The sequence below is a fragment of the Gouania willdenowi genome, chromosome 15 (assembly GCF_900634775.1).
Source record: "Gouania willdenowi chromosome 15, fGouWil2.1, whole genome shotgun sequence".
NCBI lineage: Eukaryota > Metazoa > Chordata > Actinopteri > Blenniiformes > Gobiesocidae > Gouania > Gouania willdenowi.
In genome coordinates this window covers 24,364,373-24,389,109 of record NC_041058.1, presented here as the reverse complement: position 1 = coordinate 24,389,109, position 24,737 = coordinate 24,364,373, and the positions used below count along the sequence as shown (strand labels likewise).

The window sequence follows — 24,737 nt, the reverse complement described above, 5'->3', positions numbered from 1 at the left end:
GGAAGCAGTCTTCGGTCTCCTAAAGATCCCAGAAATGAAATTTAAAAGAGGAGACCTGGTGTTCCAGGCTGTGGACCCCAGATTCTGGAATATTCTACACCAGTCTCTCAGGGAACTCAACTGTGTGGACACTGTTGAAGACTTCGCTTTTCAGAAATGCTTTTAGTTAAATAGATTTTAAATTTTTATTATCCTTTTATGATGCTGCTCCTATGATGTATATGCACCCATGTTTTATTATTCTATTACGATGTTGCACTTGTATTAAATTCTCCACTGCTTTGTACAGCACTTTGTGATTATAAATACATAACTTACTTACTTGTTGCACGATATATCACCCATATAACATACGCCTGACCATACCATAACCCCGCCGTTGCCATTGGCCACTAGATTTACAACGTGGACACCAGCATAACACTCCCCCACACACCACCATACATGCTGTCTGCCATCTGCCCTGTACGGTGACAACCAGGAGTCATCTGTGACGAAGAGAAAACCTCTCCAAAGAGCCAGACGCCATCAAATGTGAGCATTCGCCCACTCTAGTCACTTACGACGATGAACTGCAGTCAGGGCGAGACCTCGATAAGGACGTGGGGCATGCAGATGAGCTTCCACGAGACGATTTCTTTTTGACGGTTTGTGCAGAAATGGAGAAAAAGACACCTTTTTGTGTAGGCAGAAAACCTTTTAGATGTTTGATGAAAAATGGGAACAAGAGCTAAAGTGTTGCTTTTATATTTTTTGATCGGTGTAGAATAACAAAGGAAGAAGTGGGATTATAGGAGCACCATTAAAAACACACGTTTGAATAAATATAACTTTATTCAGAGGGCCGAACTATTTTACATTGTACAACTTTACATTTGTTGATGTGCCTTCAAACTGTATTTCACACATTCAGACCAACAGCAGCAATGTGATTATATTACATTGTATTTGCACGAGCAAAACCAAAACTACATCGGTTTAATAAAACGTGTTGATAATTGAATGAAATGGCTTTTTGTCGTAATAACTGCCAATGAGGCTGTATATAGATGATTATAAACATGACTGATGCATTGAACAGTTTAATGGATTGTGCACTAGGATGTCCAAAAACTCAACATCAACTCATCTCCAGTATATGAACTTTCCAACTCATCATTAATACAATGCACACGATCCTCTGTATGTACGCACAACAGACCTGGTGCATAAAAAGTGATCCATGATGAAGTCAAATATCAAAAGGATCCCAAACTGCTGCAGTCTTTCTTTACACATTCAAATGTCTCTCAACACATGAGTACAAACAGTATGTCATTGATCATTTTATATTTAAGGATTATAATATATGTTCTAAAATACATGTATAAAGTTTAAAAGAAGCTATTGCCGCAGGTACACATGTATGGGATAGGCAGTAAAAATAACATTTAGGAACCAGAGTTAGCATCAACGTTCAACAAACTATTCAAAACGACACAAATGTGAATCATTTAAACTCGTCACCAAATGACACCACATTGCCAGAAGTATTTAGACATGCCTTCAACCACGACTGCACACCTACAGTGAGGCAAAAAAGTATTTAGTCAGCCACCGATTGTGCAAGTTCACCCACTTAAAAAGATGAGAGAGGCCTGTAATTTTCATCATAGGTATACCTCAACTATGAGAGACAAAATGAGAAAAAAAAATTACATTGAGATGAACTTTTGTTTCGACCATAATTTGCAAATACATTCATTAAAAATCCTACAATGTGATTTTCTGGATTTGTTTTTCCTCATTTTGTCTCTCATAGTTGAGGTATAGCTATGATGAAAAGTACAGGCCTCTCTCATCTTTTTAAGTGGGTGAACTTGCATAATCGGTGGCTGACTAAATACTTTTTTGCCCAACTGTATTTATGAAATAATTTTAGTTCAGGGGCCAAATATGAAACATTTTGATCTCGAGTGGGCCACAGATTTTTGCAGGAAAACAAGTAATTTCAACATTATTGGGCCTTAGTTTATACTTCTGCGCATACATAAAACACAAAATATGTAAGAAACCGACCATATCCAACCAATAAGTGATAGATATCAGTCCCAACAGGATCTTTACCTTAAATATCCTAGATGTTGTGACTACTTTCTGTTAAATTAAGGGAATGTTATGTAATAATTTGAGGAAAATGTAAAGATTTTGAAAGAAAGTTTGTTTCAATACTTTAACATTAAAAATGACTGCCATCATGTGATATAAGCACCGGGAAAACTGTGACCCCCTGTAAATATTGTTGAGTTTCATTTACACAAAGATTCATGTTTTCTCTGTCCTTCTTACTTTCTCCGGTGGGCCGAATTGGATGCTCCAAAGTGCCGAAATTGGCCCCCGGGCCATGAGTTTGACACATGTGGTGTGAAGGAAACTATAGCCTGGCCTGAAATAAAAAAAAAACCTTTAGGATGAATTTATTTAGAGGCAGGAGAAATGTGTTAAAATTCACATAAACATACTCCCAGAGACACTGGAGTCTGTACTAAACCTTGTTAATATAGAATAGGATGGTAATGAAATTGAAGTACATGTAAAGGCAAGTATTAATACTTTTGGCAATATAAGTGATCAACTCCACCCATGGCTCATGAACTAAGACTTTTCACAAATGGTTTCTTTTCTGAATTTGAAATGCTTTTTTTAAAATCAGGAATGGTGACAACCCCTCAGTCAGAAGTCTATGTTATGTTCCGACTCATGTTTCACTTTAAAGCATCACCACATTGTCTGAACAGGTGATAAATCACAGTCATTTGAACTCCACCCTGGGTGTTTTTGTGTTGTGGTGACAGTGATGGAGGGTGTCCAAGCTGTGGCGATGGCTCACAGCTCCTCGCTCTCCAGCGAGGCCTCAGGAGGAGAGCTGGAGAACAGGATCGGGCCGGAGTCTGACGAGGGAAAAATAGACTTGAGGTCGAGTCCCTGTCCTGTGAGGGCTGCATATCGGCTGCCTGCTCGTGGCGTTTTCTTCATGGGTGCAGGGATGCTCTGATGCCACTGTGCTAAAGGCGTAGCTAGTGTTATTGCACAGTTACTAAGAGAACACGTGGCCTATTTCATGATGGAGCTAGAAGATATAGGCGCAATATTCACCATAGATATCGAGTCTGGAGGTGCAGGAAACGATGCCGGCCTCATTTTTTGCTGACACAGTGTACCAGCCAGCATCGTCTTTCCTTGTTGGCTGGATGAGGAGGCACACGTATCCGGATCCATCCTGAGTCATGCTGCAAAGAACAGATCATCAACAACATATTATATTTCCTACATGGTGTTTCATCAGGATCTTTTTAACCTATTACATAGAAATATATTCATTTGGTCCCCGTACCGTGAGTTTGACACAGATAAAAAAGTTCTGTTAGAGATCTGTGCTGGTTTATTGCAATAAAGGAAAACACAAAGCGAAAAATATTTTAAGCTTTACTTTTAAAAGTAGAGATGGTAAGTATTTTGTGTACAATATAATAAAAGCTTAAATTAAGGTTTAAACTAATTGAACTTCCTATTAAGGGTAGGGGAAAAAGTCGTTAACAGTTAAATGAAAGTGCTATATTTTTAAATAATAACTATTTGAAACAGTAGGACTCTATCATTCTTAGCATATAATTACTTAATTCTATTAAGTTGTACTGAAGTTGTGTTTTTCAGTTATACTTCCTTATAGACAAATATAGTTCAATTTACTCAAAGGTTTTTAGTTAAATTTACAAAAAAAAAAAAATATGTTACACCAACTTGACATAAATACGTTAGAATAACTTTTTTCTATCACTTTGAACTACTTAAACTATTTGATTAGTTTGAACATTCAGGTTCACAGTGGATATCACCACACAATTATTGTATCGATCCAGAAAATGTCCAAATGTTTTTTTTTGTTTTGTTTTTTTAAAGAGAAGAAATTGAATTGTGCTAACATGCAAAACGCTTGGTCGCTAGGCGTCAGTGAACCACTGTTCGCATCAAACATGGTGACGCTGCTTTTAGTTGTTATGCTGCAAAGAAGTGAAACAAACTGTCAGCATCCAATGAGAACGTTTTTAAATCCAAGTTAAAGGCACTTTTTTTCTCTACTGTGTATGACAGAGGGAGATTTTTAATCATATTATTGTTGATTTAATGTTTTTACAGCTGATTTTAATGTCCTCATTGATTTTTAAACTGTTAAATGTTTTCTGTTGCACTTTTTAATCATGTAAAACACATTGAATTGCTTTGTGTATGAAATGCGCTACACAAATACATGTTCCTTGCCTTGTTAAACTACCCTACTTCTCAATGTTTTAAAGCTTGGAAGTTGATTGCACTTTATTTTCATAAAACATACTGGGCACTTTTATAGATGTATATGGTTACTTTATAAAAAACAAAAGAATTTAAGAATCTATCTAATAAATCAAAGACCGTCTGTCTGTGTGTGTGTGTGTGTGTGTGTGTGTGTGTGCGTCTGTGTGTGTGGCAAATATCTCCCTGAAGCAGTGTCTTTTTTACAAGCTCATACACACGCCGAGTGTTCATTCATTATTCTGGACTTATTTGGGGTTTGATGTTCTACATATATATATATATAGTGAAAGCCTATTTTATTGTTTTATTTGAATCTGATTGTTTTGCACAAATGTAACTATTTTATAACATTTAATCTTTTTGGCAATGTAAACCTGTTTTCTCATGCCAATAAAGCTGTTTTGAATTGAATTGAATAGTTATTTACTTATACTCACAAGTAAAAAAAATACCTTTCAGTACTTGTAAAGTTGAAATGTGTAATTATTGATATTGCAATATACCGCAATGTTTATCGTACTGTTTAGTATTGGGATATATCGGGATATGTCATATCGTGACATGCAAATCGTGAATCGTATCGTCCGATTCATGGCAATGCACACCCCTACGTCCCATGCACTGACCTGATTCTGTCCTTGGTTCTGGGAATGCTCTCATTGTCTTTCTTCCAGAAGATCACTGGTGGAGGAACGCCCATAACCCGACATTCCAGCCTCACCGGAGCCCCCTCAGGAATACCGATGTTCTGCAGCTTCTCCGCAAAGTGAGGTGGATGCTTCCTCTCTTTTTCTACGTGCACACGCCTCATGATAATCACATGTATATCAAGTGTACTGCACAAAGTATGCAGGTCTAATCACACACGTAGATGATAAGTAATCACCTCCATGCTGCGCTTACCCATGACTGTAAGCTCCAGATTGAAGGAGCTCTGTCCAGCTTTGTTGCTGGCAATACAGGTGTAGGTGCCAGAGTCCTTCTTTGTCAGCGGGTCGATGACCAAGGAGTGGATGCCGTTCTCACGCACCAACATCCTGTGATAAATGTCTGAATAGATCGGCTTCCCGTTGACCAACCACATCAGCTCTGGGTTGGGGAGTCCACTCACCTAAAAAGCCCCAGAGATGAACTTAGATGACTATGGTCCCATAGAGGTGTTGTGTGACTGCTTAGAAATAAAAAGGTAAACTGGTGGTTGAGACAAAAGTTCCTTTAACTAAATCAGGACAATATGGAGGTGAGAGTCATAGAGAGATTCTGCATCCAAATGGCATCAATAATAAAACCAGTAGAAGTACTGTTACTTGATTGAAATCACACCCAAGTACTAGTACAAATGAATCCTATGTAAAATACTTAAGTACAAATAAAAAGTACCTCAATTAAATAGTGCCCCCATGTTTATTTCTGGTAATAAATCTTGCCATGGTTCCCTTGCATACTGTAAACATCTCATGTATTAACTAAAAGAGGAAGAGAAAATCTTGCACAATTGGAACTTAATTTATTTTCCACAAAAGCACCTATATAAAATAAAATGTTTGTCCAAATGTACAATTTTTTTTTTTCAAATAAAAAAACACCAATTCATTCAATGCAAAAAATCCAAATATAGCTAAATTTATTAACTTTAAAACAAAGAAAATAACTGGCATTCAATGCTTTTTAATCTGATTAGTTAGCTATGATGTGTTATCTGGTCATTTCATTTTTTGTAGTTTCACAATGTCCGTTGATCATTTTTAAAGCAAAAAAATAACAAATTTACTAAGTAATGGTTGGGTGTACGGTAGAAAAGTAACAACTTTACTTATTTTCAAAATGTAATTAAGTAATAGGATAATGACTGATTTAGAAATATACTTAAAACCCATAAAAGCAAATCAATTACAGTAACGTGAGTACTTGTAATCCTAAAGAACCTAAAGAACATCTCCAGAGTGAAAGATTTCATGACTCAGAAAGATCAGGATTAACTGGTCCATGCTTTATCAGAACAAAGAGGCACAATAATGATTTCAATAGTTATATTTATTATTTATCTATGAAAAACAGCAAAAGGGTAGCAAATGCTTCTATTTTAGTCATTGTAATATTCAAAATCATTGCATTTGAGTGGTTTAAAGACCCAAAGGAGTGAGATACAGTATGAGCTCCCTCTCATTTACCTGAACATAGGGCTGCTTGATTATAGAAAAAATAATAATCACAAGTATTTTAGTCATAATTGAAATCACGATTATTCAAACGATTATTTGTCAACTGTAGGTCTTCATCATAAAACCCAAAGTGTTCCCATAGAAGAGAATTTGACTTTCCACTTGTTTACCAAGCGTTTTTGCTGCATTTCTCCTGCCATGTTTCAAGACCACTAGCAACAACTTTCCTGCAGGCGAGCTTTAGCTTTGAGAGGGGCGGGGCGGAGGGGAGGAGCTTGCATGTGCGTGTATTAAACAACTCAAAGTTAGTATTAATAACATGTGTGTGCCAAGCTTTATTATTTGTAGTTGTCCGAAATAGTGGGTTTGTTTTATTTAGTGAATAAACATGTAAAAAAAAAAAAATTTAATTTTTATTTATATATATATATATATTTTTTTTTTTTTTTTTTTTTCATTTTTTTTTTTTTCTTGATTATGTTATTTGTTGGGTTGTAATAATTGAAATCGTAATTGAATTTTGATTAACTGAAAACAACAAAGTTGTGAACTAGAGGTTAGTCAGTTTTCATCTTCTTTTACTTTTATGATGTCCATATTCTTTGTTTTGTGTAAATTGCACTGCTTGTTTTAAAATGTTTTATGTTACAGTAAAAGCCTCACCAGGGACCAGGGCTGCAAATGTAGCCTGAGCCAGAAGCTCCATATACGACACATTTTCCTCTTTATCTGAGAAAATGATGTTTATATTGTCCCCGATAAATGAATAAATACAATAAACTATACCGTTGCACTTATGATTATACATCATAAACAAACTGATACATTCATTTCAATCTAACAAAAGAAAACAAATTAATTTAAACATTTCTACTCAGGGACTATAGAAGAACAATAGCCTTCTGGTACATTTTCTGTATTGATATTATGTACACTGTCCCTGTTAAATAAACCAACAAATAAATAAAATAAATTATGTCTGATAAGTTTGCATTAAAAGTAACTTTGAGAAAATATGGAACCCACTTATGTTCCATATACGGGAAGTGTCTGAATACTATTGGCTCCCTAGCCATAAACCTCAGTGACGTTTCCCTCACACCACGAGCAGCTTCCTACCTTACAGTCTAGTCTGCAGAGTCTCCCCTCGTGAGCCATCATGTCCCCAGGAGCCTGAAGGAAGTGTGGCCGAAAGAAACGTTCCTGGGTTGGTTCCCCCTCAACTTCCTGTATGCGAGCTCGTACCCTGACATTGTGAACACAAGAGCAATACAGTAGAATACAGAAACCTATCTGCAGTCTTCATTTGGACTAGTTTTTAAATAGTTTAGTCATAGTATTTTGACTAAAATGAAACTCAATATTAGTCAAAATTCAGGATCCATCCATCCATCCATTTTCTGACCCACTTGCTCCTTTTCATGGGGGTCATGGGGTTCAGCTGGTGCATATATCCAGCTGTCACTGGGCACTAGTCGGGGGTGGGGGAGTGGGGGGTGGTACACCCTTGACAGACGGCCAATCAGTTATAGTGTAGACCCTAGACCCAAAGTGGGGTACGGGTACCCCCAGTGGTACACAAATTTTCATAGGAGGTACGTGAATGAAAATTAAAAACACGGTGACAACATTGGAAACTCTAGGTTAATGGTAATGCTATTGCAAGGTTAATGCTAGGTTAAAGCTAATGCTAAGTGAATGCTAACGTTAGGCTAATGTTAATGTTAGGCTAATGCAAATACTAGGCTAATGCTATTGCAAGGTTAATGCTAGGTTAAAGCTAATGCTAAGTGAATGCTAACGTTAGGCTAATGTTAATGTTAGGCTAATGCAAATACTAGGCTAATGCTATTGCAAGGTTAATGCTAGGTTAAAGCTAATGCTAAGTCAATGCTAATGCTAGGCTAATGGTAATGCTATATTATTGCTATTGCTAGGCTAATGTAAGGTTAATGCTAATGCTAGGTTAATGCTATTGCTAAGCTAATGGTAATGCTAAGTTAAAGCTAATGCTAGACCAACGTTAATACTAGCTAATGCTAATGCAAAGCTAAGGCGGGATGACGTGGGCCAGCACCTGCATCCTCACTTGCATTTTCTTGAAGAAATGCAAATACTCTAGTTATTATTATTATTATTTATGTATTGTGTATTATTTCTCAACAGGAGCTCAAATTCAGGGACAAATTTCACTGTAGTTCTACATTGTATATGACATTATGTTTATTAAGTGTGCAGGAGTAGGGGTACATAACTTCAGCTTAAAGGTGTAAAGGGGTACGGGACTGTGAAAAGTTTGGCAACCACTGGGTAGACTAACTAATTAAATGATGTAAGGATTTTAGTCGACTAAATCTGTTACAGATATAGTCGACTAAAATATACAGCATAAGGAGTCATTCATTTTTTTTAAATCTTCAATTGATCAACCTGATATGGGACGTTATTAATGTTTGTAAATACAGACAGAGATTAATGTGATGGCAAGACCATGTGATAACATGAGTTCTGATTGGATTTTGTCCCATGTGTCAAAATTATTGTTTAGTTTTTATTAGTTGTAGAAAATATCAATACATTTTGATATAGTTTTCATTTACATTTTTTAATTAGTCATGGTTTCATTACTGCCACTTGAAAAAATTTAGCAGACGAAAACTAACACGGCTCATCTCCACATGTATGCGTCGATATTGGGTACTTGATATTACACTCATTATATTATATACTGGACAATAAAATGTGGTTATCCATATGAGACACGTGGGAAACTCAGTAAAATGACTGTAATGAGATGTGTGTGTTTGTAAAGCAGGGTCAGTGGATAACGCACAGAAATATAACCACATTTCTACAAAGCAAATTGCTACAAATCACCAAACATTATGTCGCTATCATATTAGTTTATGATCAGTGTGTAAAAGGCTTTATGGGAAGGTTTTCTATGGCATGAGCAGATAGGGTTTGATGGCAGACAGTTTTTAAAATAATAAACAGTATGTCTGAGAAATATTACGTTAGCTCCTCCAAAATGTTATTGTCAGCAGATTTCTCATTCCTGCAGACCTCAGTTCCCACTCATACCAGCTTACCTCTGAGAATGAATGGGTGTCAGTCGGTGTCGAGGAGGTCCTGTCTGCACTATCAAATGACCGGAGCAGCTGATTCGCCCCTAAGGACCATTAAACATTAAATTAGATAGAACACAAAAAGAAGAGGAAGAAGAAGAAGAAGAAGAAGAAGAAGAAGAAGAAGAAGAAGAAGAGAAGAAGAAGAAGAAGAAGAAGAAGAAGAAGAAGAAGAAGAAAGAAGAAGAGAAGAAGAGAGAAGAGAGAAGAAGAGAGAAGAAGAAGAGGAAAGAGAGAGGAATGAGAAGGAGAAGGAGAAGGGAAGGAGGAAGAGGAAGAGGAAGAGGAAGAGGAGAGAAGGAAGAAGAGAAGAAGAAGAAAAGAAGATACGAGAAAAAAAACATGTAAGGGGGTAAAATAGAAGCTCTACCTGTGGATTAGCAGCCATGATGGTGTAGTTTCCATCTTCATCACTGGTGGTGCTCTCTATGTGCAGCGAGCAGGTCCCATCGCCTTCTCTTACCTTCTTGTAACGAATGTCCTTCTTTAAAATCTGCTTACCGTCCTTGAACCAATAAACCTGATAAGAGATAAATAGAATACACATATTGGGGTTGGGGTCAATTACATTTTAAAATTACAATTACACTTTCAATTATCCATGTTCAATTACAATAAAATTATGATTATTTGTTATCCCCTGAAAGTCAATTACAATTGCGTTCTCAATTATTAAAGTTAATTTACAATTAATCACAATTACTGATCTTTTAATAAATGAACTCGTAAGACGTAACCTTCCTCTTGTGTTAGCTTTCTGTTAGCATCTCTTATGATAATGGGTGAGTTTTAACCCATGTCTTAAATTAGCTGTAAAATACACTAAAAACAATATCTATCATCTAATTTGTTTCTCATCTCTTGGTTACCTTCTTAGGCTTCCTAATCAATGATAATATTGATATTAATATTTTTGGTGTGGACGTCTGAGCCTTTATTTCTGTCAGTATACCCCTAGATTTATATTTATTTAAATGATCAAATGATCCAGTAGAGAAAAAGGAAAAGTTGAAATGAAAATTATTTTAATAATTGTTAACTACATATGTGTAAGCCATAGAACTGTGACATGGTTCCACAGATTTGTGTTTAAATAAATTGTAATTGACAGTTGTTTTTTTTTTTAATAGAATTTCCATGCAAATCACAATTACAAAGTCAATTATCTGAACTCAATTATTATACAATTATGTCATGAGTGTAATTAATTATCAAATATAATTATAATTGATCCCATCCCTGGTACACGTTGGTGTATAATGGAGGTGAGATCTCATGCTTTAGTTTGTGCTTCTCGTCACCTTTGGAACAGGGATTCCCACCAGTTTACATGAGAATGTAACAGGAACGCCCTCCATCGCGCGGAAGTTTTTCAGCTTCTTGTCAAATATGGGAGCGATGCATTTTCCTGTGGGAACGTCATCATGCTGCACCTCGTCATCGGATTCCTCCACCGGGGTTCGCTCCAACCGGAACTCAATCTCACTCATTAGTCTTTGTTCAAAATTAGATACTTTGTACTCCTGTAAAAGGGAAAAACTACTCCGTTAAAAGCTGTATAATCACAGGTTGTGCTTGTTATGGCCTGGATACAATGGCTGCCACATCATGCATGGAGCATAAAGGCCCACTACTGAGATGAGGCAGTAATGCAGGGGTAAAGATCATAATGCAGCGTGCTTCGCCTCACCCTTTGTCAACAGTGGTTATTAAAGTAACAATCGACACCCTCCCTCCAACATAGATTGTCACTTTAAACCATGAAAGGGTTAAACATCAGGCTTTGATGTGTCTGACAGTATCACCCTGCTCATCCAACCAAACCAGTAAAGGCTGAGGGGTAAAACAGAGACCAGAGGAAGATGAGATGAGATGAAGTTTGGAAAGACATGATTTAACGATAAAAAATAATTAATAGGTGTGAATATTACATAGAATAACAAAATGCAGGCTTTAGTTTGAGTTTTATCTTGGAGAGAGGAGAACACTGGGCAAATTTAGTTTGAAAAAAGGAGAAAAGGGCTGCAAGCATAAGTAGGAAACAGGGTTGGGGTCAATTAGAATTGCAATTGGTAATTAATTACAATTATCACGTAATTATAATTGAAATCGTATTCAAAAAGATATGTTGCTGTTGAAATCGTAATTTAATTGTAATTGAGTTCAGATTCTGTTAGCATCTCTTATGATAAGGGGTCACTTTTGACCCATGTCTTAAATCACCTGTAAAATACACAACAAAATATTATCTATCCTTATCCATGAAAATATTGGTATTCATATTTTTGTCTGTCAGTATACCTTGATTTCAACTTTTATTAAAATGACAAAAGGATCCTTAAAGTTGATATCCAGAATTTCTGAGAAATATATGTTTATGTATGATTCTTTTGAAAACTAGTCTTTTACTATGGTCAACTGCTGGTGGTCATTCCTATACATTAATGTATAAATCCCTCCTTCGTCCTATAGACCCCTATACAAATGGAAACGATCGTTGAGTGCGTCCAGCCAATAGGCTTTGACTTCCTGTTTTTGAGACTGTCAATCAAAGTGAATCAGGAACTGTGCACGGAAACAAGGCCGCGCGTCACAACAGTAAACATGTGAATATGATTTTGGCTCTTACCTGAGACATAGACCTATATCAATGCGACCCAATGCAACCTTGTTATGTTCCGCAATGCGCGTACAGAAAAGTAGAGGCGTGGCTTCTGGTAGATTGGCAGAGGCAGGGGGAGGAAGTGGAGCTGTTTAGGGCGGGACATTGAGACGTTTCTTAGAAACTCTGGAAATCAGCTTTAAGACAACTAATGGGTAAACTTGATATGATTTGATACACATTTTAATAATGATTTACTACATAGGCCTATGTGTAAACCATAGAACTATAACATGGTTCCCCAGTTTTGCGTTTAATTACATTGTAAATGACAGTTTCCATGGTAATTGGAAAAAATGCCGGTCATTTTACTTGTAATAAAGTTGTAATTGAACATGGATATTTGAAGACTTAATTGCAATTTTAAAATGTAATTGACCCCAACCCTGGTAGCAAGACTTTAAAAGATGACAAAATGTCCTTGTATTTATTTTAGGTTATCTGTGGATATTAGTAATAATGAAGGTTTAGAGACATTGATGCTCCAAGTATCTAGATAAGTGTGCAGGACGAATTAAGATGTCATTTTGCACTGAAACATCATAGTAACCCATACAGCCTCGAGCAAAGCAGTGCTTGGGATGAAACGATCCTTGTACCTCGTCATAGTTAATGACAGTAGCAGCAAAGTTTGGTCCAAAGGGCCTGCTCGCTGTTTTCCCCTCATTACTCTGCTTCTATGAGAGGATAGGGATGGATGATGAACACCAAAGACAACACAAACTGTACACAACACATCTACATCAGTGGACGTTCAATCAAGCCGTTGGTGTTAGCACACGCATGTCATTACGCTACATGGACACACAGTGATGAGTGACCATGAATGGAGAAGGAAGGGATTGATGGAAGATGCTCTGCTGAGTTCATTATAGTCTCTGCCTATCTGAATGGATGTCATATTAATGTTTCTCTCTCACTGGAGAGGGAGAATCATCTCAGAATGTGTTCTTACATTCTGCTGTAAAGAATTAAAAAAGCTTGACACAAGAACGTGTGTACAAACACTTCATCTGAAGGTTGAAGCGCAGCAGCTGGTTAGTTCACAAGCATCCACTAACAAGAGATCCATTTATTGACCCCAACTTCTGAGCTTCACTAATCTTTGCATTTATTCACATCTTTGCAACAGAGACGAACAAATGACAGAACATAGAATACCTCATACCTGTTGATGTGCAAATAGGTGACTATCATTTTTCAGTTGAAGCCTCTTCTCGATGTGTTGTAAAAGGAGCTCTTTGCTTCCACTGACGTCTTCATTTGCCTGGAAACGTGTCTTAGGAGCCTTCTTCAGCAACCTTTAGAGGCAAAGGAGCAAAACAACGAGACATTATGTATCCTTATGAGGTTTTAGCAATAAAGGGATCCTCCACTGTTTTTACAAGTCTGGCCTAAACTCCTTCAAATTTACTTATTAGAAGATCTACAGTTTGCCTACTAAAATGTATTATTATGCACAATATTCATTTAATCGTCTTTTAAAAATGGGATTACTTTACCGTTTTAGAGGCAGTATTCACGTGTTTGATGATGTCACACGGCCCCACTGCCTGTAAACATCCAATAGTTTTCTATTGGAGTGAAACATTCAGTCTGCTTTTTAGATCATTTAGCTGCTTTTTTGGTCAATGTAAACCTATTTTGCTTGCCGAAAGAGGAAAAAAAACAGTTGTGACCCAAAAAAAAATCTGTGACAACAGGGGCGACAGTTATAATTATGTGCTTGCGTAGTAGACAATGAAGCAGAGAAGAAGAGCTCTCCTAAGGGACTTTTACTTCCCATTAAATAGTGTGTGGCCAAAACAGTGGGATGTTTACAGGCAGTGGGGCCGTGTGACATCATCAATCACGGGTTTTCAAGATGGCAGAATACAGGCTATAAAATTGTGATGTAGTCTCATTTTTAAAAAGCAATTAAATGAATATGGTGTAATATAATGTGTTCTGTTAGGCATGGATCTTTTAAAAATGACATAAATATTTTAGGCCAAACTTGTAAAAACAGTGGAGTATCGCTTTAAGTAAAAAATGAGTTACCCTAATGGAGCTCTTTTTGGCAGCCCCATTGAGTTGGTGGCCTGGCTCGGTGGCAGTGATGGCAGGACAGAGCTGAGGAAAGCCACAGGGTTTTGAATGGGGCTAGGGGTGGAGGTGCTGGATGTGGGCGAGGCAGCCTGAGGGGGTGACTGGGCTCGAAAGGCAGAGACGCTATTGTGAAATGGTGCCGACCACAGTGTTGGGGAGGACATAAGGGATGGAGGGCTGGTGGGAGACATGAGCACTCTCGTGGGGAAGGTTCTGGGTGGGGGGGAGAATGGTGGGAGGGTTGGGGAGCTGGCTGCAGAGGAGTTCAGCTCTGCAGCCAGCTCTTGGAGCAGAGGGACTGGAGATTCTGTTGGGGATGGACTCCTGACCGGAGAGAGGCACTGAGCTGCGATGAAATCCTTGGGTCGAGTGTAGCTGAAGGTACTGGAGATGGCAGTGAGATTCATGAGGGAGGCGTGGGTGCTCCTCAGCAGAGGAGCTGGAGATGTGACCTCATAGGGGGAGGGTGTTGTATCAGTGGGGACTGTGCTTAGCTTTGGTGGTGTTGGTTTGGCAAAAACTGCAGGCGACAGATTAAGATAGGAGGCGTGGATAGTGTTGGCCTGGGTTACTGGTGCTATACTGGTGCCAGATGGACTCATAGTGAGGTGAGAAGCAGCCAAAGGGGACGTCACCAGTGAGGACGTCTTAAACACAGGAGGAGCGGAGGAAGGGGGGCTCATTGGTGAAGCAGCAGAGGTGATGAGAGGCGTATAGGTGCTGATGGCTGGTGTAGCCATGCTCAGAGAAGAAGTGGGGGCAGCTGTGGGGGTGGGCTGAGGTGGAGTTGGGTGAATCTGTTGTGGAGAGGTCATGGTGTTAAAGTGCGACTGGAAAGACGGCACTTGGGGTTCCTGATGTATCCTGGGGGACCAGAGAGGACCTTCACTGGGGCCTGGGGTCTCAGGCGTGGTTTGGATCTGGAATGGGGGGTTGGGTGCTGACTGGATTTGGGGCTCGTTCTCCTGTTGCTGCTCCAGGAGGACCTGGTTGTGAAGGAGCTGAAGTTGAGCTGGGTCCCTGGTCAAACACAAAAACAAACACAACTATACATGGTGTGGATGAGGGAGAGTCAGTGAGCTGTCCTAATAAATTAGATCCAGTAAACCCCAGCAGGAATGAGCCAAAGTCAGCACCAAGATCTTTGCCCTTTTATGGACTAACAGTTGGAAGCCCACAAACAATGCTGCAGAAAGCTCTTAATAATACCAATATTACCTTCAATTTATCATCACACTCTACCCACAGAAAACCGTCTTAAATGTCAGATTTAGTCCATTGTAACATGTCACATTATAAAAGTAAAAACAAAAACAAATGACATCAAATATTTACCATGTCACATTCTTTGATTCTAAATAAAAGCAGAAATGCAAACTCACAAATAAAAAATGCCATCCCTTGTTTTAGAGAGCCTGAAGATCCACATTAGAGGTCCACATGCGTGGGTTTTTGAGTGGAAATGGTTACAGTAAAATGTCCCAGTGAGGGATGAAAGAACCGCCCAGCTGCTTATCCTGTGTTAACCCAGCCCTTCAAACTCCAACACTGAGCAGACACAGAACCTGTGAGAGCTGAATCTCCCATCTGCCTTTCTGCTTTCCTTTCTCATAATCTATGGCTAACAGGCTTATGACAGAAACATATACAGTGAATGGAGTTCACTGATAAAGTTCATCACTTTTTGACTAGTCTGTAATTAACACACGCATACACCACTTTATTATTTGTTTACCACTTTTGAATATGTGGAAATATATAAATATTTCTGATTATTTCTGTGTAACGCATGCAATTAATCCTTTTTGGGATTAAATATCACGGAACACTAATAAACCAATAAACCACATAGTAAGCAATGTTTTGTTTTTAATGTTCTCTCTCTATCTGATTGTCAATGCATGTTATTTTTAAACCGTTTCATTATTAGGTAAACAGAGGCTTTCAAATAAGCCTTTGTGGATTTTCTGCCTATTCCTTCAATGTATTCTCTTGTGTTGTTGTTTTCTCTGGTATTTGTTTTTCATTTGTATGTTGTTTGTGCTCTTTGATTTATGTGCTAAATAAAGAAATAAGAATTTCCCTCAACATTTTTTTTTGTTAAAATATGATTCAATTAGGATAGTGGTTTACAAACTGGGGTCCAAAGATGAAAGATATATAGTATACATGTCTGTCTTATATCATTACCAAAGTGCATAACTACTGGTACACATGGGGACCAATGCAGTAATAAAACATGCAGACGTAACATGTACAGTATGTTGATAATGGACATGACACACTGCTGTATCTGTGAAGTGCGATGCTGTCTCAATGGATAGATAATCGTGCAGAAAAAAATACATCAATTTTTTTTCCCCAAATAAATGTGCAGATATATTGTTTTTTGGTAATACTGCAAAACACATTTTATGTTACAAAGAAGTTCAGGTACTCTTTAAATCCCAAAACTGCTTTTTTTCTGCTGTTCATTGATCCTGATCCAACTCTCGACATTTTAGTCAAAGTATTACAATCTGGAGTATTTTGTTGCAAAATGCCCTCTATGGGTTGAAACCCAGATATTACAATTAAATTTTGTTATTGGCTGAGAATGAGATTCTGTGACATCATTGGAGCATCATGCATCACTAACCAGCACTGTTAGCCCCGCCCCTCCTGTAAGAACTATCACCAGTGGACTCTGCCATCTGTAGTGAGTAGGTTGGACAGATAATTGTGAATAGAGAGCTTTAGTGATTATTAACTAGATTTTATAGTATAGACTGGGCGTGTCTTAACTGCTCCAGGAGCCCCACCCATAATCAAGGCATTTCTTTTTAATTTCCCTCCTAGTGGCAGGTCAGCTAAAACCAGGGGGCTTAGTTACACTTTAAGTTAATTTCTACTATACATATTTTTAATATTTAGGTTGAAGGGATCTGATCATTGCTGCTACATTTAGGGCTACAAGTGGCAGTGAGTTGTGTTTTTTTAATGTGAGGAATACGAGGATTTTCTACCCTGTAGGGGGTCTCTGGACTCACTATGTTTGATCATCCCTGAATTGGAAAACTGGGGTAATACGTTTAAAACATGAGCTCACTGATATACAGATGTACTGTTTTAAAACTACTTTTTTAATCATATGAACTAAATAAGCTAGACTGGAACTGAACTTGCCTGCATTGATTCCTGACTTAAACCTAAAAAATGTCTAGATATTTTGAGACTGCAACTCTGTTTCTCCATAAGCGGTGACAGGTACACTGACTGCAGGACAAATGGTTAGATGTATACCTATAAACACACTTAAAATATGTGGAACATTTCTGGGAAAGTTGAATTCATTTATTCTGCAAGAGGTAAGCCATCATAAACCTTTTGATTTCAGAATAAAATGTCGTTAGTCTTTAAAGGGTAAGATTAAATATGCAAAGGTCTTCCAATACAATCGCTCCCAAAGAGTATGTCAGCAAAAAAGCAGAGTTTGATGTAAAAACATAAAAAGTAATCATTGTTTAACCATATAGTTCACACGTCTCACCAGAAGCCATGTTATATCTACCAAAAATTATAATAAATACTTTAAAAAAAATGTGCACCAGGGCATTTATTACCACACATTCAGCTGTTGGGGTGTTGGAAAAAATCGATTCGGCGATATTACGTCGCGCGATTCTTGGATCGATTCAAAATGCATCCATATTGATTTTTTTTTTTCTTCACCTTTATTTAACTAGGAAAGTCTTTTCCACTACAGGAGACATTGTAACTGCACAAAGAAGTGCTGAAACCTGGACATGTTGACCAGCTTGTGTTTTTTCAATCAAATCTAAAAAGAAAGTACTAACTTTCTGCATTTATTTGTTGTTCCTGGCATATACCTTAGCTAAGTTGCACTAAAGTTGGTTTAAAAGCCACAGGCAGATTATATGTTATTTTTTATTTTAAGTTGTTGGCACATGGCATGTTAAAGCCAATGTTTTGAGTGTAAAATATGCCAATACAATATATTTCATACATAATGTTCTCATGAAGGTGTACACATTTACAGATTAGTTGTTTCTTAAGTCATACATTAAAAAATAAATAAAAAATTGCAATAATCGTCTTGTACTTTAATATCGGGATATATCGTATCGTATCGTGACCTATGTATCGTGATACGAATCGTATTCATAGATGCCAGGCAATACAAAACCCCTATTCAGGTGTGCACCACACAGTATCTCAATGATACTGTTGTTACTCACAGTTTGGGTTTGGCCAGCAGTGGTGGTGGTTCTTTGTTGGCTGAGGCCAGGTCATCTTCATCAGAGTGACTCCATGCATCATTCTGCTCATCCTCCTCATCCTCAGGCAGCTTAAAGTGCACACGCAGACCCAGTCTGTTGCTGGAGCGTGAGTCTCTGTGGTTGGTCAGTGTGGTCGTCTTCAGACAGGAGTTGGGAGGAGGATCGGGCAGTGGTACTGTGATGTGGCTCTCATTCTGATGGTTAAAGGAGCTTTTAGGTTTTTGGCTTGTATCAGGTGAGTTTTCTGAAGGTCTGGATACTTCCTGTTCTGTTTGTGACTCGACTTTAGAAGATGAAGAAACAAATGGTCTTGGGTATGACAGCGAGCGTCTGCTGCTCTGTGGTTCGAGATCATCTCCGTTTGACCCAGGAGGGACCTGGTGAAGGGCAACGGGATCCAAATGTGGGACACTGGTGCTACACATATTCAGACATGAGCTGCTGGTTGAGCATGGAGGATCCAGACTGGGTAGGCCTGTGTGTGCTGGGCCTGGACGCAGCATGACGGAGCTGCTGGGCTCCAGATGCAGGGTGCTGGTGTTCAAGGGGTCGAGGCGTAAAGCGCTGGAGACAAGTGGGTCGAGACGGATGGTGCTGGAGTGAGGCTTGATGGTGCTGGTGACAGGAACCTCAGGTTGGGGATTTAAAGCAGCAGGTGCTGTGGTAAAGTCTGTGACCTGGTTTAGTTCTACAGGCAAAGTGTTGGAAGGTCTCACATGGTTGTTGATGGTACCATTGCCTGAAGTAAAGCAGAAAGTTAACACTGAGAACTAAAACACATGCTGGTATATATATTCTAGTGTTTTTGATGAGATTGTGGGTGTTACATTTGACATTTAGGGTGGCTGTGCTCGATACAGATCCATAGGTATTGCTTGCTGTGCAGGTAAACGTCCCTGAATCTTCAGGAAACACCTCAGCAATAACCAAAGTGCAGATCTCCTCTGAAGGTAAAAAAGACAAGAAATATAAACTGTTATTTAGCAGTGGTTCTCAAACTTTTTGGCTCAAGTACCCCCTTTCTCTTATTTCTGAATCCAAGTACCTACTACATTTTACTCGGAAAACTATGAAAAACAACTATAGAACATAATGATGGCGATAACGCACATTTTAAAGAATCCCATTGTAAATAAATGGAATGAAACAGTATTTAGTGTCTCATAAATAGATTTATTTCTATAGTTTTTATAAATTCCAGTCATATCCCGCCTGGTGTGGGACCAAGACTGTTCCTTGTATTTTCAGTTCATGTTCTAATCAAGATCATTTACATCATCATTATTATGATTATCATTTTTAAATGAAAATAAAAGTTATTAAACCCCCCCCCCCCTTTTTTTTTTTTTTTTTCTGACTCTTTCTTTGTTCATTTTCCACTTTCTCTCACTCAAGTACCCACTGTAGTGCCATCACATAACCCTAGGGGTACATGTACCCCATTTGAGAAACACTGATTTAGAGAATTCAATACAATAGAAGATGTTTTTAAACAGGCTGAGTGTGTGAATCAGTGTGGAGCTGCCTGCCATGGTGCTTTGATGATGAAGTGCCTTATATGGTTCACACTCAGAAACATCTGCCCTGGCCTTTGCACAGAACAAGAGCCAAAGCTTCAAAGACTGTAAACACTTCTGCAGAGACGAGTATGTACACTGTGCAGTCAACACTAATGTTGAAAATGAGGATTAAACGGAACATGTGCCTGATTCTGCATCTGCATCTGGGCTTTGAAACAGAAACACATACTGTACACAAAACCTTAGAACAGGGGTATCACACTCATTTTAGTTCAGGGGCCAAATACGGAGCAGTTTGATCTCAAGTGGGCCACAAATTTTAACATTATTGTGCCCTAGTTTACACTTTTAGATATATAATAAATTACAAAATATGTAAGAAACTGACAATATCCCAGCAATAAGTGATAGAAATCAGTCGCAACAGGATTTTCACTTTAAATTTTCAAGATTTTGTGTCCAATTTCTATTGAATTAAGGGAAATATTGTGTAATAATTTGCTACAAACGGCCAAATTTATGTTTATACATGAGATGTTTACTGTCTGCAAGGGAATCGTGGCAAGATTTATTCCCAAAAATAAAATTATTTTTGTATTTTAAGTACAGTACCACTAACTTGTACTTGAATACAATTTAATACAATAACAGTACTTGTACTTAAGTAGGATATATCAGTCCTCTGGGGTTAGGTTAATTAGGACAACTTTTATGACAAAAACATTAAATATTCTAATTTTCGTATCGTATCCAACATGACATATCTGCAGTTTCTTTTTTGTTGATGGTTAAATCCTTACTAGCACATCATACTTTTCTGCAGGATCCTAAATTCAGGAGAGTCCTTGATGACTTTGCCTTCCTTGTACCAGAACACTGCAGGTGATGGAATTCCCTTCATGCGGCACTCTAGCACCACCAACTGGCCATTGGACGCAATGAGATCCTGCAGGTCCTGGTGATGGGATGAGAGAGACACACTGGGTGAGTAAAACATCACTGATGATGGAGAGAGATATTGGCTGCCTCCAAATAGTCCCTCCTATCTCCTTTCCTATCCACTTTTCCATAACCCCGTGGGTGACGTCACAGGGTTAAGGAAAAGTATTAGGAGAGGAGTTAGGAAACGGCCATAACGTTTGTTTTAACCGTCAGACCCACTTCCACTAGTTGACGTAATAATCGTCTGTCGTGGTGAAAAAATACAACAAATTTCCGAAAATGAACTCAAAGCACATTTATGACACTTTCAAAGGAAAACACAAAATCAAAGGTAAAAAAAGCTACAAGGAACAACAATGAAAGTAAAATAACGTCACATTGAGAATGGTTGCTCACACTCACCTTCTACTCAGAAACATGAATTATGTTGAATAAAACATAAAGTGGTTAAAAATGTCTCTGATTTCTATTCTTGAACCACAGTGTCTGTTAAATATACATATGGATCTTATATTATTTAAAGTTGTTCAAGACATATTATTGCCTTGAACTTGCATGATCTCCGTACCTTATCAGCGCTGAGGTGTGCGTGTCCCTTTAAATGTTGTCACTGCAAAGAATTGTGGGTCAGCATTATCTGGTCTCCTTTGGTAAAGGATGCATCAGTGTTTCCTAGGCTAAAGGAGGTTATAAAGGAATAATTGAGCCTCTTTTCCTGAGCTTAAAAAGAACTCGGACGCTCTTTATCATGGCCACCACTTACAGTAAACACTTCCGGGAGTGAAGGAACAGTGGATAGGAAAGGAGATAGGAAAGGAGATAGGAGGGACTATTTGGATGCAGCCATACTTTTAGAGAAACTTTACCTTTGTGAATACAGGGGCCGCCATGATGGGGGTCCCGTTTAGTCCGTGTGGAACGGTGTGGTTGGAAAGCTGATTCTGAAGATAAATAAAAGATTTTGAAGTAAACAAGATCCTGAGTTGGTAGGAATTATCTGAGTTTTTGTACCTCAGATTGGGGTGTTTGTGCAGGAGCTGAATAGATGGGTAGGAGTGAGGACAGAGCTGTAAACGTAGACACACTTTCTGAAAGTTCCGTGTCCTCTGACGAGGAGGAAAAGCGCTGCGCATCTAACTCTGGCAGCTCTTCTTCTGTGGGAGCATTGGAGAGCTCTGAGACAGGAAGTGTTGCAGTAGATGTTTGGATTGTAGCTGTTGGTTCCAGAGGAGCTGAGGAGGGTTCCTCAGGCTGGGACACAGAACAATCCTCCTCTGCTGGGGGGGCTTTGCTTAGAGGTGAGGACAATGAGGACTTTGGTTGTTTCCTTTGAGGCCTTAAAAACATTTACAAAAGCTGGGTCAAATTATTTTTGAAATTTTAATAAATAAAAAAAAAAATGAAAAGGTTTTTACTTACTCAGCGATATGTTCAAAATTCTGCTCTGTCTCAGAGTCTGAAGAAGACGCTCCTTTAGAATGAAAAAAAACAACAATAATTTGTCCTTAATGGAGAATTATGTATTGTGTTTCATGTTCATTTACTGCAGACAGAAAGACCTACACAAGCCACACTCAGCACTTTTACTGTCACACCTGTAGATCAACACGTCAGCTCATCACGGTTAAAAAAATTCAAGAAACGGATGAGAGACAAATTTGAGGTTTGAGGAATTAAATCCTTGTTAGAACAACTACTTACAAAAAAAAAGAAAATATGAAATTTTTCCAAGAGAAAAATTACATTTCCTTACAATAAAACCAAGAGTAAGAGGTAAAGCAAAAATAGATATATTACAATATTACCTGCAGTACTGTAAATATGTTTATATAAATGTATATTTTTATTTTTATCTTTGGAAAAAATTAAAAGATAAAAGTTAAATATTTATACCTGACAATATTATAATTATTATTATTATTATTATTATTATTATTATTATTATTGTTCGGCTTGTGTTTTGCTTTTATTGTTCTGCGCACTGACTACAGAGTCAAATTCCCAGTGCTGTTTTTTTTACTGTACTTGGCAATATAAACTTTTCTGATTCTGATACATATACAGTATCCAACCAGCTGATTTTAGGGGTGGGTAAGCAAATAGGATAGTTCATTGAAATGAGCTAATGTGGGGAAGAGTCCAAAAATCTCTAATATGAAGTAAAATAGTTGATATGCACTGCTCGGAATCACAAACCCCTAAAATAAAGTTAGATTTACCTTCTCACCCATCGATCAATCAATCTTTATTTGTATAGCACATTTCTTACATATTCAACTGTAGACCAACTGTAGCTCACAGAATTGTGCTCACGTGATTGATAAAAGTTAAAAATGATGATGGGAGGTTCAAAATTTAGGGTTGTGCTTGTGTTGCTTCCTTCTGCACAATCGCATCAAAAGAAAGAGAAACAGACTGCTTTGAAATAATCTCTTTAAAATAAGGTCTGGGGGGAAAAAAAATGGACTTCTTTAGGTGCCGACAGGTCAGAGACTATTTTAATGAGGAGATTAAATCAGTGGAGAAACCTGAGGCTAACCTGGCTGACGTATTATTTGACATGTACTAAGGTAAAGAAATGAGTATCTAAACTTCACTAAATAACTCAATACACAAAGAATCACTCAAACAACATATGCTCTGTTCAGGCAACCTCCACCAGTTCAGACCTATATGGAGGGATTTCTATTGGCACAATCTGATAAGATGCTTTGTTACCCCAAAAAATCTAATGTGTGCAGGGTGCTCTGACTGGAGGGGGTCTGTGTTGGAGGAAATGTGGGGAGCAGATGGAAGACCACTTTCACAAATTTTGGGACTGCCCGCAGATTGGACCGTACTGGACTGAGGTTGCACAAGCTATCAATGATATTTTTAGTGTGTATGTGGGGGGGGGTGGTCATCTGTTCTTTTCAAACAATCTACCTGGGGGGCAACATTGCAGCTGAACTTCCTAATCTGGATAAACACCTGCTGAAGATTATATCAGCGACCACTAAAAAGGCTGGTTACAGCCTCACCCTCCAACACAGACTGACTGGGAAAATATTATGGCTAATATTGAGAATATGGTGAGAATTATTCCTGCATTGAACCAGAAGATGGATACATTTTATGTTGATTGGGAAAAATAGATCGTGTTTGTCACCTTGAAAATTAATCATTTAGCCATTTATGTACAAACTGACCTGTATCCCCTTTCATTTTTATTGTCCTTTCATGATGACAAATTGATGTTGTTGCTGTTTTGTTTTGTTTGCTGTTTTGTACAAATGTTTATAAAAAATAAAGTAAAAAAAATAAATAAAACATTTAAAAAGTTTAATAAAATGATTTTGGGAATAATGCACACATAAGTAATTTAATAAAATAAAATAAAAAAAGATGATGAATAATGAGTCAGAGATAAAAACAATTTTCAAAATATAAAACATTATAAGGTAACGCTTAACATTATGCTGTCATTATTATAACATGACACCTGTCATTAGCATGAATAAGGTCAAATGAAAGCTGTCATTAAGTGTCGTTTGTTATCCTAACCCTAACCGTCAGTTACCCTAACCCTACCTAACCTCACCAGCTCCCTCCACCTAATCCAAAAGTGCCAACATAGCTCCAAA

The 24,737-nt window shown here is 37.9% G+C and overlaps 1 protein-coding gene across 4 annotated transcripts in view; it reads right to left on the bottom strand.

Moving 5' to 3' along the window:
• Positions 1 to 1,882: 1,882 nt before the first annotated feature.
• Positions 1,883 to 24,737, bottom strand: part of mypn (myopalladin) — a 38,136-nt gene continuing 15,281 nt past the window's right edge. The window contains exons 4-20 of one of the 4 annotated variants that reach the window (XM_028468272.1): positions 22,534 to 22,585; positions 22,126 to 22,450; positions 21,981 to 22,055; positions 20,986 to 21,127; positions 19,480 to 19,596; positions 18,611 to 19,391; positions 14,325 to 15,392; positions 13,453 to 13,585; positions 12,884 to 12,961; positions 10,924 to 11,145; positions 9,993 to 10,142; positions 9,587 to 9,666; positions 7,614 to 7,740; positions 5,236 to 5,443; positions 4,959 to 5,124; positions 3,136 to 3,269; positions 1,883 to 3,056 (exon numbers count right to left, since the gene is read on the bottom strand). In XM_028468272.1, coding sequence (XP_028324073.1) covers positions 2,866 to 3,056; positions 3,136 to 3,269; positions 4,959 to 5,124; positions 5,236 to 5,443; positions 7,614 to 7,740; positions 9,587 to 9,666; positions 9,993 to 10,142; positions 10,924 to 11,145; positions 12,884 to 12,961; positions 13,453 to 13,585; positions 14,325 to 15,392; positions 18,611 to 19,391; positions 19,480 to 19,596; positions 20,986 to 21,127; positions 21,981 to 22,055; positions 22,126 to 22,450; positions 22,534 to 22,585 — 4,049 coding nt within the window. In that variant the 3' untranslated portion in view covers positions 1,883 to 2,865. Of the gene's footprint in view, positions 3,057 to 3,135; positions 3,270 to 4,958; positions 5,125 to 5,235; positions 5,444 to 7,613; positions 7,741 to 9,586; positions 9,667 to 9,992; positions 10,143 to 10,923; positions 11,146 to 12,883; positions 12,962 to 13,452; positions 13,586 to 14,324; positions 15,393 to 18,610; positions 19,392 to 19,479; positions 19,597 to 20,985; positions 21,128 to 21,980; positions 22,056 to 22,125; positions 22,451 to 22,533; positions 22,586 to 24,737 lie in introns of those variants that run through there. The other 3 variants (XM_028468273.1, XM_028468274.1, XR_003675620.1) reach the window with 3 other exon arrangements.